The following is a 13,959-nucleotide window of genomic DNA, read 5'->3' as shown; positions in this document are numbered from 1 at the left end:
TATTAGCAAAAATGCTTCTAATAAAAGCTTTAGCGGTTTCAAAAGTGTATTTAAATATGCACCGTGCACCAGCATTTTTGTCAGGTATCACATAACCACTGTACCTTTAAGACCCAGAGCAGGCTCACTCCTCTCCCTATTTAAGGCTCCTCCTCATGATATCTCATTGCTTAGTATTGCAGTAATCTTTCTTAGATCTTCTGTGAACCTATGCCATCTTGTGAACGCTGTTCACAAACCTCTGAACTCCTGAAAAACCTAACATTGTACCTACTATCTTTGTTGACTAGTTTACTTTAAGGCAACATATCGTTTATCCTGTGTTCTATATTTAAAGTCGAGAGGACTCTGCTTTACCTCTCTGCCGCACTCCAGTTCCAGCTACCTCTCTCCCTGCCTGTCAGCTCGCAGCAGTGTTCTACGGGAACGCGGTGACGTCATCCGCCAGCTTCACATTACCGCTCCTAGCAGCAGCTCCTATTCTCTGCTCGCTCCCTCAGTTCGTGGCCAGTTTGCTTGGCGCTCCTGCTTGGTAAGCACTGCTCTAGTTTGATCCTCTGAGCTACCGCAGAACATTGTATCTTTGCCTTACTCTCCTAAAAAACAAATCTAAAACGTATACGAGTGTCAATATTATTTGTTCTGTTCCTCTCATTTCCATAAGTTTTTCTCACTGTGTGGCAGCCATCTTTACTTTTCTCTTGCAAGAGTCTGAATATTATAAACATCACAGAGCATACAACTCTTATCTCAGGATTGTTTTCAACTACCCCTGCTGCTTTATTTTTTCCTTCCACAGTGTCAACCCTGACACATGTGGCAGCCATAGGGGATATGTGGAAAACTGCACCTGTATATTAATATTGTATTGTGTGATTACTGAGTAATACATTGTTGCGCAGGATCACCATGTGTATCCCATACTATTCACTAATACAATACACCCTAATTAATACTGTCATATCCTAGCAGTTGTGGTTCTAAAGCATCTGATGTTACATTCATATCTAAGCTCTTTAAATTTCAGTTCCCTTGACATAATACTAAGCCTATTATCATGGACCCAGCTGGGATGAATACACATATTCAGAACCTCACTCAGAGGGTTGATCTGCTTACAGAGGCCTTGAATACCCTCAAAGTGGAGAATGACACTATGAAAACTTACATCCGGGATGTTGTGGATAAAAGGGTCCCCTTACTGGAGCCCCAGGTTAGTACTCCAGAGAAATTTAAGGGTGATCGCTCTCAATATAGGGAGTTTAAGAATGCCTGTTTGCTCATGTTTTCTTTGAAACCCCATACCTATCCAAATGATAGAGCTAGAGTATTAACTGTTATTTCCTATTTGAGGGGTGAGCCACGCACCTGGGCTAACTCCTATTTTGAAAGTAACGATGAGATTCTTAATTCATTAGAAAATTTCTTTACTGCCATGGGTACCCTATACGAAGATCCATACAAACAGCTCACCGCAGAAAACGCTATGAGAAACTTAAAACAGAAGAAAAGAATAGTCGAAGACTATATTACTGAGTTTAAAAAATGGGCCAAAGACTCACAGTGGAACAACCTGTCACTGAGAAATCAGTTTAGGTTGGGCCTATCAGATGGCATAAAAGATGAGCTCTCTCGCACTGACTTACCCCAAACCCTAGAAGAATTGATGTCTCTCAGTATTACCATCGACAGGCGCCTTAGAGAGAGACAACAGGAACGCTCCTACCATGATAGCTATCCTAAAAAACAAAACATACCTGTTGTAAGTAAATCTTCATCCGAACCTATGGATATAGGTTTCATTAAAGGCCCCCTTTCCTCCGAGGAGAAGATCAGGCGTAGGGCCAACAACTTATGTTTGTATTGTGCCTGCGACAGTCACACTGTTAGAGATTGCCCATCCTTGCAGAAACAGAACAAGGGTAAGACTATCATTCAACCTTTTTGTTGTACCACTCAGCTGTTACCTGATCCATACTTACACTTGTCTCTTCTCTTGCAGTGGGACTCCCATCGGGTCAACGCTACCGCGATCATTGATTCGGGAGCAACAGCTTCCTATATTGATAGTGTATTTACTCAAAAAAATAAAATACCTGTAGTCAAAAAGAAGTCTCCTGTTTTATTAAGGGGTATTGACGGTACTCCTATCCCCACTGGTCCTGTCGAATATTAGACTATCCCTTTACTTATCACCTCCACCGACCATCATAGGGAATATTTTACTTTTGATATCATTCCCTCTCCTATTGCACCTATAGTTTTAGGTATAAATTGGCTTTGTACTCATAACCCCCAAATAGATTGGAACTCACTTACACTTGATTTCAATTCAAAGTTTTGTCTGTCTACTTGTTTCCCTGCTACTGTTCTTCATACATCTGCACTTCCTGAGGATCCTCAGATCCCTGCTGTTTACCAGGACTTTGCAGATGTTTTCAGTAAGGCAGAGTCTGAAAACTTACCACCCCATAGAAAATATGATTGCCCTATAGAGATCATTCCAGGGTCTGAAATCCCTACAGGGCATATCTATCCTCTATCCAATCCAGAACTCTTACATTTAAAGACTTACCTAGACGAAAACCTTAAGAAAGGTTTTATTCGCCCCTCTACCTCTCCAGCTAGTGCAGGAATTTTCTTCGTGAAAAATAAGGATGGTACTCTTAGACCCATTATCGATTATCGTCAACTTAACAAGGTTACTATAAAAAACCGTTACCCCTTACCCCTTATTCCTGAGTTAATAGAGAGGTTAGAGGGCGCAAAATTCTTTACCAAACTGGATTTGAGGGGTGCCTATAACCTCATCCGTATAAGAGCTGGGGATGAGTGGCTGACGGCATTTCGAACCCGTTACGGTTTGTTCGAATATGTCGTCATGCCTTTTGGGCTCTGTAACGCGCCCGCAACTTTTCAGCACCTCATCAATGATATCTTTAGAGATATTTTAGATATTTTCATTGTTATATATCTTGACGATATTTTAATTTACTCCAAAACATTTGAAGAACATATCTCTCATGTTAGACAAGTACTTTCTAGACTAAGAGGTAACCACTTATATGCCAAGCCAGAAAAATGCCTTTTCAATACACAGTCTATATCCTTTCTCGGTTATGAGATTTCTCCCAAAGGTATCTGTATGGAAAACAAAAAGGTTGAAGCAGTCTTGAACTGGCCCATACCAAAAAGCGTACGTCAGGTTCAATCCTTTATGGGTTTTGCAAATTTTTATCGCAAGTTTATCAAAAACTTCTCTAAGATATCTCTACCTCTCACTTCGCTCACAAAAGCAACTACATCGTTTAGGTGGACCCCTCAAGCACAACAAGCTTTTGATTTACTTAAACAGATGTTCACTTCAGCTCCCATACTACGTTTTCCTGATCCTAATTTACAGTTTGTATTGGAGGTAGACGCTTCCAACCATGCTATTGGAGCTGTTCTCTCACAGAGAGAAAGTTTGAAAAAACCCCTTCATCCTGTCGCCTTTTATTCCAGAACTCTAAACTCTGCAGAACAAAATTACCCTATTGGTGATAAAGAACTTTTAGCCATAAAACTGTCTTTAGAACATTGGCGACACCTTCTTGAAGGCACTCCAGTGCCAACACTCATTTATACGGATCATAGAAACCTCCAGTATTTGAAATCCACTAGAACACTCTCGGCCAGACAGGTTCGCTGGAATCTTTTTTTTTCACGCTTCAACTTTCTGATAACCTACCGACCAGCAACAAAAAACCAAAAGGCCGATGCCCTTTCGAGAATTGGAGGCCATCCCAGTTCTCCACCAACCCTTCGCTCAGTAATTCCAGAAAACAATTTCATCTCTTTTACAACGGATATCACACCCTTACTTAAAAAGGAACAAACTTTGGATTCCACAAAACCATCACAACTCTTACAAAAGAACTCTCAAGGTCTCTATATTCATGACACAAAATTGTATGTACCTCCTACTCTTAGACCTTCATTTCTCCGATCTATTCATGACAGCTTTTTAGCTGGTCATCCAGGTTTGCGCAAAACGCAGGAATTGGCAAATAGGTCCCACTGGTGGCCAACCATCTCTGCCGATGTCAGGAATTATGTAAGCTCTTGTGCAACCTGTTCTGTTTCTAAGAGGGATAAGCATTCCCCTTATGGTCTCCTTTTACCTTTACCAACTCCAAAGAAACCTTGGGCTGAAATCGCCCTAGATTTCATCGTGGATTTACCTCTATCATCAAAAAACAATACTATATTAGTGGTTGTCGATCTATTCACGAAGATGTCTCATTTTATTGCTTTCCCCAAACTTCCTACTGCTCTGGAGACAGTTCACTTGCTCATTGAACACGTTATTAAACTACATGGCTTACCCATATCTATACTCAGTGACAGAGGAACTCAATTCTCTAGTAAACTTTGGCACCAATTCTGCAAGACCTTCTCAGTTGAAAGGAAACTGACAACTGCTTATCACCCCCAATGCAACGGACAGACCGAGAGATGTAATCAATGGTTAGAACAATTCCTAAGATTATATTGTTCCAACAACCAAAATTCTTGGTCTGATTACCTCCCCTATGCAGAGTTTTGTTACAACAATACTATCCATTCCACTACTGGTATCACACCATTTTTTGCAAATTACGGCTTTCACCCAAACTTCCATTTATTTCAAAACTCTACCACATCATCCCCCACTATATCTGAGTTGTCTGACAACATATCAGCTAACTTCAAAACTATCGAATCTGCTATAAACAGCGCAAAAGAAGTATACAAACGGTATTATGATCGCCGTAGACGTCCTCCTCCTCAGTATAAGGAAGGTGACCTGGTTTGGCTCTCCACCAAACATTTACGTCTCAATACTCCTTCAAAAAAGATGTCACCTCTATACATCGGTCCATACCCAGTATTACGTACCATAAATGCTAATGCCATACGTCTCAAATTACCAACTACCCTCAAAATTCATCCAACTTTCCACGTCTCGCTTATCAAGCCCTACAGAGAAGTTAGAGACCCCATTACTTCGGTAGTGCAACCACCAGTTACTATAGACCCTAGTGTGGAGTATGAGGTACGCACTATTTTGGATTCACGAATTAGACGAGGTCACTTGGAATACCTCATTCATTGGAAAGGATACTCGCACGATGAGGATTCCTGGGAACCAGCTTGCAACATTTCGGCTCCACGTTTAATTACACTTTTTCATCAGCGACATCCAGATCGCCCGAAGCTTTGAGCCCCGGAGTGGCTCCTTGAAGGGGGGATTCTGTCAGGTATCACATAACCACTGTACCTTTAAGACCCAGAGCAGGCTCACTCCTCTCCCTATTTAAGGCTCCTCCTCATGATATCTCATTGCTTAGTATTGCAGTAATCTTTCTTAGATCTTCTGTGAACCTATGCCATCTTGTGAACGCTGTTCACAAACCTCTGAACTCCTGAAAAACCTAACATTGTACCTACTATCTTTGTTGACTAGTTTACTTTAAGGCAACATATCGTTTATCCTGTGTTCTATATTTAAAGTCGAGAGGACTCTGCTTTACCTCTCTGCCGCACTCCAGTTCCAGCTACCTCTCTCCCTGCCTGTCAGCTCGCAGCAGTGTTCTACGGGAACGCGGTGACGTCATCTGCCAGCTTCACATTACCGCTCCTAGCAGCAGCTCCTATTCTCTGCTCGCTCCCTCAGTTCGTGGCCAGTTTGCTTGGCGCTCCTGCTTGGCAAGAACTGCTCTAGTTTGATCCTCTGAGCTACCGCAGAACATTGTATCTTTGCCTTACTCTCCTAAAAAACAAATCTAAAACGTATACGAGTGTCAATATTATTTGTTCTGTTCCTCTCATTTCCATAAGTTTTTCTCACTGTGTGGCAGCCATCTTTACTTTTCTCTTGCAAGAGTCTGAATATTATAAACATCACAGAGCATACAACTCTTATCTCAGGATTGTTTTCAACTACCCCTGCTGCTTTATTTTTTCCTTCCACAGTGTCAACCCTGACACATGTGGCAGCCATAGGGGATATGTGGAAAACTGCACCTGTATATTAATATTGTATTGTGTGATTACTGAGTAATACATTGTTGCGCAGGATCACCATGTGTATCCCATACTATTCACTAATACAATACACCCTAATTAATACTGTCATATCCTAGCAGTTGTGGTTCTAAAGCATCTGATGTTACATTCATATCTAAGCTCTTTAAATTTCAGTTCCCTTGACAATTTTAAACATAGAGCCTAAGGTACTTGTATCATCTGGTAATGACTGAATTTGTTCATTGCTGACATGATACAAGCCCCCACTGGTGTTCTGAGCAGCTGCAGTATTTAAAATGCTGGTGAACTGTTAATATCTAGATATGCTTCACGTGCAGAGACAAATGTTAACACTCAAATAGTGATAACTTTTCATAGAAGCATTTTTGCCAATACATGTATATTGCACATATGTTTATATTAAAAGATGTAATTAATCTATGGGCATTTATATTTTGACCAGAATGTCCCTTTGAAGATAGCATTAGAAATACTACTACATTAAATAATCGTTAGATTGTTGTACAAAAATTAGAAACACATGTGCTAAAATTTGTTTAATTTTTGGATTGTTGCAAAACATTTGCACATTCTACTCATCTCATTAATGAACTTATATTTCTCGCCTGTTATGAAGCTGAAACGGCCAGGATTCTGGGGCAGGATGCCAATCTGTTGACTAGGCTTGTTCAGTGGTGTGAGGCCAAAGATCACGTAGGGGTGCAAGGAGAAGCGAAAAGGCTGCTGGCATCGCTCCTGCGCCATAGCAAGTGTCAGGTGAGAAAAATATCCTAATCCCTATGTGACTATATTCAGTAAGTAAATCTGACAACAGTACTGTTATCCAAATAACGTTATGCTGGTCAGTGTGTCGGCTGGTATTATGAAGTTACCAGGAGGGTTCAAATTACTCTAGGGTCTCCCGAGAGAAAAATGGGAAAGTAGATGTGAACTCCTTGCTCACATGCCCTAGAGCAGGGTTCTTCAAACCAAGGGTTGTTTACTGGGGCGAGACTTGTGTGTTGTATGAGAGTGTGTTGTGTAGTTTGTGTTATGTTAGAGTATGTGGTGTGTGTGTTATATGAGTGTGTGTTGTATGAGAGTGTTGCGTGTATGTGTTTTATACGAGTGTGTGGTGTATGAGTGTGTGGCGTGTGTGTGTTATACGAGAGTGTGTGGTGTATGAAAGTGTGTGTGTGTTTCACTGTGTTATATGAGAGTGTGTGTGTGGGGGGGTGTTGTATGAGAGTGGGTTTGTTATATGGGCATGTGTGTGTTGTATAAGAGTGGGTGTGTTGTATTGGCGTATGTGTGTGTTATTACCTATACAATACTTTCAAGTTTGACTACATTCAGGAATAAAGTATGCACACATTATAGTCACTTTGCAAAAGATCTTGTACATTTTCAGAAATGTTCAGACCAAGCATAAAAATAGGGTTATGAAAGTGGTATCATTACACTGGGTATTAGGGAAAAAGGTTGAAGAACCCTGCCCTGGAGGAATGCATCTGCACCTCACTGATGAGGCCCAGAGAGGATGAAACATACGTCTGGGGTTTGTCGTTTTCTCTTGTTCAGAGGAGAGTTTCCTGGTATTTCATGACCGGACTGTCATTTGGCAGGATCAGACTGATATGCTATAGGACATTTCTCCTCTGTGAAAGGCATAGTGAGCTAAAAGAGACTCCACCTTGAGTGACACTGGTCTTGTGGACAAGCACAGAAGTTTTTTCAGCTTTCAGTTCTTTTTCAGTTGAGTGTGGCTCTCTATTTTCTTTTTTTATGTTGCCAGATAGTGTAATACTTTTAAATATTATAATGTTTATGTTACTTAATAAATGTTTATTAAGCTATCCGAAGCACAAAATAATTGCATAATTTAACAAATTAATTAAATGATAATTTTAGGCTAATATTCATTTAAATTTTAGCAAGGTGGTCAGTAAAATTACTTGTGTGGTTCACCCACTAATTAGACCCTTGATATAACAATGGGACAGTAAAGTCTAAATTAAGGGACTATTAAATACAGTAAAACAGCATAATCAACAAAACAACAAGACAATACAAAAGCACTTATTCTGAATTTCAAATGGGCAGATTTTTTCCTTCCATGTATCATGTGACAGCCATCCTGTATCATGTGACAGCCATCAGCGAATCAAAGGTTTATATATGCATACCGTTTGATAATAGAAATGCATTGGAAAGTGTTTTAAAATTGCCTGCTCTGTCTGATACATGCAGGTTTAAGTTTGACTTTAGTGTCCATTTAAACTTTCATGATTTAGACAGACCATGCAGTTTAGGAAAAAAAAACATTCCAACTTACTTCTGTTATTAACGTTACTTCGTTCTGTTGGCATACTTTGTTGAATAGTAAACCTAGGTCAGCTCAGAAGCGTGCTCATGTCTATCATTCTATAATATTGCTACAAAAAATGTTGAAACATTGCTGAACATGTATAACATGAAAGTTTCATTTTGACTTTACTGTCCGTTGCTAGGTTACTGTGCATCTCATATGAATAGTGCATACTGCGGGGCATGGGCGTAACTACAGGGGTGTCAGATGAGACTGGGCAAAAAAAACTCCAGGGGGCCAATCTGACCCTGCTGTCGATAGTGGCATTGCTGAGAGGGGCTGGTTGGGACCAGGCAACACAGACATCATGTCTGGCCCCTGTTGTGCCCCCTTGAAAGTCCGGGCTTACAGTGTAGTATGGATGTGCCTTTACAAACATGTTGGTAAGTTTTCCAAGATGGCTGCCACAAGTGTTGCTGTACAGAAAAACCTGCCCCAATATTAGCACAGGACGGTTGCTCACATCCTTTTGTGTGGACTAATCAAGGGAGAAGGATTAATCACTGTCAGGCAATCATCATGTTATCTGCCCAATGAGAGCCGCTCCTGTTCCAGCTGAACCCTCTGGTTTATATGTTCGTACGCTAGTAGGGCCGACTCCAGCCTCTTTTATGAGGCTTTTGGCCAAAAGTAACAAACACTGTGTAGCATGTTGGAGGGTCATGGTTCTGAACACCATGGAATGCACAACAGCGCTTTTAGAGGAAGCGTTAAAAGAAATAAAACACATTTTTGCAGCTTTAAATGAAACAAAAAACAGGCAAAATAAGTGAAAGGGCATAGCAATGTTTTTGCTGTGCATAAGCAAACTTTTGTATGGAGAATTACTTTAACTGTTTGAGAACACTTTCAATTGTAATTATATTTATTTCTTGCAATGCTCTGGGTTTATGTTGCTTTAATATTTTTACGGAACAGGTTTTGACTATATTCCTGAATTTTACAAGATATAATAAAGAAGTAATTTGCAGAAATGCTATAATCATGAATGTCGTGTAATTTACTTTTTATAGAATATTGTTTAAATGCCAAGGCTACATATTTATTCAAGTGTTCTCTATGTTTCCCTCAGGATGTAGTGAAAGCTATTGAACAGGCCCACGGCGTGAGGCATCTGGTAACCATGACAACCAGTGAACACGCAATTATGCAGAATGAAGCCCTCATTGCACTGGCTATTGCATCTGCTATCAACCTCGGTACAAAAACACAATATTTGTGTCTTTATTATTGTTCTAGGACATGAAGTACAAAGCTTAAGATACATTCTGACATTTCTTAAAATAACTTGCTGTGTAGAACTGTCAAATACACTGATATAAGAAGATTTGTGTCTCATAAAGAGTTGGACAAACAACTAGATAGAGGATGTTCCAGAAATTCATTTTTGGTGGGACAAATGTTGTCAGTGAGGCATGTGGCAGAGGGGAATTTCACTCTTATCCTCAGCACAATGGGTGCCATATCTTGAGAACTGCAATTGTCTATTGTTTAAAGGCAATGGCATCTCCAGAAATTACACTTATGTAGGACATCCTGGAGTCCCACAGGGGATTTGTGGGTGGGGACTAAACACACATTAGTGCAGGACCGCTAGACTTAAAATGATATGTTCTAACGAATTAGAGCATGTCATTTTCTGACTATTATGGACCTTTAAAGGGACAGTATATAATATTTTTCATATAATTGCATGTAATAGACTGACACTACTAATAAGAAGAATATGCACAGATACCAATATAAAAACACAGCATAAAACCTTTTTAAAAGATACTTAGAAGCTCCCAGTTTAGCACTGCTGGTGAGGTTAGTCTGGGACACTATCTGAAAGGGAATGGGTAAACAAAAAGAGCAGACCACCCCTCCCCCTCTTCTGCATATGAAAAGACAGATAACAAACAGGAGCCAGCAGTAGTCTGTAAACACGTGTATACATCTGACACTGTGGGGCTTTGTTAAGAGTCTACAAAGCAGCACAATGTTATTAAAAAATAAGCAAAACTATAGATTGTTATAAAAACACTACCAGATGGGCTGTATAAATGGATCATCTACAAAACATTTATGCCATGAAAAATCTAGTGTACAATGTCGCTTTAAGTATAGTTTCCCTTTAAATAAGCTAATACTGTATTTTACAAGTTCAGTCTTCTACATCAAAGCCTATTTCTGTTATAAAAGAGGTGTCAATTCAAGTCCAGTTCTTACATGACTTTCAAAATTCAAACCATTCTAAATCCTTTAGAATGCACTGTAACAATTTACTTTTCTGAAGCTTTAAGCATTTGCAGCTCCCATTTCCTGGGTGTAGCTCCGCCTTGCTGTTTCTCCTGCAAGGCAAAATGTCTAAAATAGTTTTATACATATTTCTCTTGCAAGGTGTATCCAGTCCACGGCTTCATCCTTTACTTGTGGGATATTCTCATTCCCTACAGGAAGTGGCAAAGAGAGCACACAGCAGAGCTGTCCATATAGCTCCCCCTCTAGCTCCACCCCCCAGTCATTCTCTTTTCCGGCTCTAAGCACTAGGGTCTCTCTACGGGAGGGTAAAGTGAATGCGGTGTTAGATTTGTAGTTTTATATCTTCAATCAAGAGTTTGTTATTTTTAAATGGTACCGGTTTGTACTATTTACTCTCTAGCAGAAAAGTGATGAAGAATTCTGCTGAGAGGAAAATGATTTTAGCATGTTGTAACTAAAATCCACTGCTGTTCCCACACAGGACTGAGGAGTACCAGAAAACTTCAGTTGGGGGGAACAGTTTGCAGGCTTGACTGCAATGAGGTATGTTCAGTCATTTATTTCTAGACAAGACTGAGATAATGCTAGAAGACTGACAAGATCCCCATGTGGGGAGGGTAAGCTATGTTCTGAGACTTAGTATAGAATTGAATGCTTACATGACAGGGCTAAATAGGCTGGTTGACAATAATGCTGGGCAATCGATTATTTATTTAAGAAATACTCGTTGGAGACACCTTTTTAAGCACTTTGGAGTGTTTTACTGGGGTTATTATCCACATGGCATAAATTTAGTCACTTAGAAGTGATTTTGGTAGGCCTCACAACTCCAGAGTGGAGTGGGAGGGGCCTAATTTCACGCCTCAGATGCGCAGTTAGAATTGAAAGTCTGTTTCATGCTGCTTCACATGGAGGGTCCAGCTGCTGCTTGAGGGCCTAGAAGAAGCTTTATTTCCCCAAAACTGATCCCTAAGGGCAGGTAGGGCCACAGCAGTAAGCTGTGGCAAGGTGCTGTAGATAATTAACCGGTTGTTGGCTTTAGGCTGCTCCGGTTTGCGCATTAAGGGGTTAATCGTTCTGAAACTTGCTGTGCAATCATATTAAAGCATTAGGTACATACTTTAAAAATTTCAAAAGGATTGGTGCATTTTTCACTGTTTTGTAAAATTGTGTGCTCTTTTTATTTCTTAAAGGCACAGTAACGTTTTTTCAAATTGTGTTTTTTATTTGATTAAAGTGTTTTCCAAGCCTGCTTGTGTATAATACTAGTCTGTTAAACATGTCTGACACTAAGGAAAATCCTTGTTCAATGTGTTTAGAAGCCATGGTGGAACCCCCTCTCAGAATGTGTCCCAATTGCACTAATATGTCTATACACTTTAAAGATCATATTGTTGCACTTAAAAGTGTGGCCCTAGATGATTCTCAGACTGAAGGTAATGAGGATAGTCCGCCTACCTCTCCCCATGTGTCACAACCAGTTACGCCCGCTCAAGCGATGCCTAGTACCTCTAGTGCGTCTGCCCCTATTACATTGCAACAACTAGCGACAGTCATGGATAATTCCCTTGCGGCCTTTCTATCCAAACTGCCAGTTTTTCCTGCAAAGCGCGATAGCTCTGTTTTAAGAACAGATTATGAGCAGTCTGAAGCTTTGGTAGCCTTATCTGATGTACCCTCACAATACTCCGAAGTGGGGGTGAGGGATTTGATGTCTGAGGGAGAAATTTCCGACTTAGGAAAGGTTTCTCATCAGGCAGAGTCAGATTCATTAGCGTTTAAATTTAAACTGGAACACCTCCGCGTATTGCTCAGGGAGGCATTAGCCACTCTGGATGATTGTGATCCTATGGTGGTCCCAGAGAAATTGTGTAAAATGGACAAGTACCTAGAGGTCCCTGTATACACTGATGCGTTTCCGATCCCTAAAAGGGTTGCAGATATTGTTACTAGGGAGTGGGATAGACCAGGTGTCCCTTTTGTTCCCCCCCTATTTTTAAGAAAATGTTCCCCATAACTGACCCCAGGCGGGACTCGTGGTAGATGGTCCCTAAGGTAGAGGGGGCTGTTTCTTCACTTGCTAAGCGCACAACCATACCAATTGAAGACAGTTGTGCTTTTAAAGATCCTATGGATAAAAAATTAGAAGGTTTACTTAAGAAAATTTTTGTTCAACAAGGTTTCCTTCTCCAACCTATTGCCTGCATTATTCCTGTAACTACTGCAGCGGCTTTCTGGTTTGAGGCGCTGGAGGAGTCACTCCAGACGGAGACCTCTATGACGAATTTATGGATAGAATTAAGGCTCTAAAGCTGGCTAATTCTTTCATCACAGACGCCGCCTCGAAATTCAGGTTTCGACATTATGGCGCGCAGAGCGCTTTGGCTCAAGTCATGGTCGGCCGATGTGTCGTCAAAATCCAAATTATTAAATATCCCTTTCAAGGGAAAGACCCTTTTAGGGCCAGAATTGAAAGAGATTATTTCAGAAATCACAGTGGAAAAGGGCCATGATCTCCCTCAGGACAAGCCCTTTAAGGCTAGAAACAAAGCTAATTTTCGTTCCTTTCGTAACTTCAGGAGCGGTCTGGCTTCAGCCTCTACAGCTGCAAAGCAAGAGGGTAACGCTTCACAGCCCAAGGCAACCTGGAAGCCTTACCAGGGCTGGAACAAGGGTAAACAGGCCAAAAAGCCTGCAGTTGCTACCAAGACAGCATGAAGGGGTAGCCCCCGATCCGGGACCGGATCTAGTAGGGGGCAGACTCTCTCTCTTTGCTCAGGCCTGGGCAAGAGATGTTCACGATCCCTGGGCATTAGAGATTGTTTTCCAGGGATATCATCTAGAATTCAAGGACTCCCCTCCAAGGGGAAGATTCCACATTTCTCGTCTGTCTACAGACCAGACAAAGAAAGAGGCGTTTTTACGCTTTGTGGAAGATCTACATACGATGGGAGTGATATACCCAGTTCCAATTGCAGAACAAGGTCTGGGTTTTTACTCAAACCTGTTTGTGGTTCCCAAAAAAGAAGGAACTTTCAGACCAATCCTGGATCTAAAAATTCTAAACAGATTCCTCAGAGTTCCATCATTCAAGATGGAGACCATTCGGACAATCTTACCTATGATCCAGGAAGGTCAATATATGACTACCGTGGATCTAAAGGATGCGTACCTGCATATCCCTATCCACAAAGATCATCATCAGTTCCTCAGGTTCGCTTTCCTAGACAAGCATTACCAGTTTGTGGCTCTTCCATTCGGTTTAGCCACTGCTCCCAGAATTTTCACAAAGGTGC

At 40.9% G+C, this 13,959-nt stretch overlaps 1 protein-coding gene across 1 annotated transcript in view; it reads left to right on the top strand.

Annotated features, from left to right (window-relative positions):
* The window catches only part of LOC128640376 (rap1 GTPase-GDP dissociation stimulator 1-like), a 148,498-nt gene that overhangs the window by 120,280 nt on the left and 14,259 nt on the right, over positions 1–13,959 (top strand). Inside the window, exons 11-12 of the mRNA XM_053692871.1 lie at positions 6,689–6,828; positions 9,492–9,618. Of these exons, the coding sequence (XP_053548846.1) occupies positions 6,689–6,828; positions 9,492–9,618 (267 nt within the window). The remainder of the gene's footprint in view (positions 1–6,688; positions 6,829–9,491; positions 9,619–13,959) is intronic.

The sequence above is a fragment of the Bombina bombina genome, chromosome 9 (assembly GCF_027579735.1).
Source record: "Bombina bombina isolate aBomBom1 chromosome 9, aBomBom1.pri, whole genome shotgun sequence".
Taxonomy (NCBI): Eukaryota; Metazoa; Chordata; class Amphibia; order Anura; family Bombinatoridae; genus Bombina; species Bombina bombina.
The sequence above is the reverse complement of the archived record's forward strand: the minus strand, read 5'-3'. Positions and strand labels throughout refer to the sequence as shown.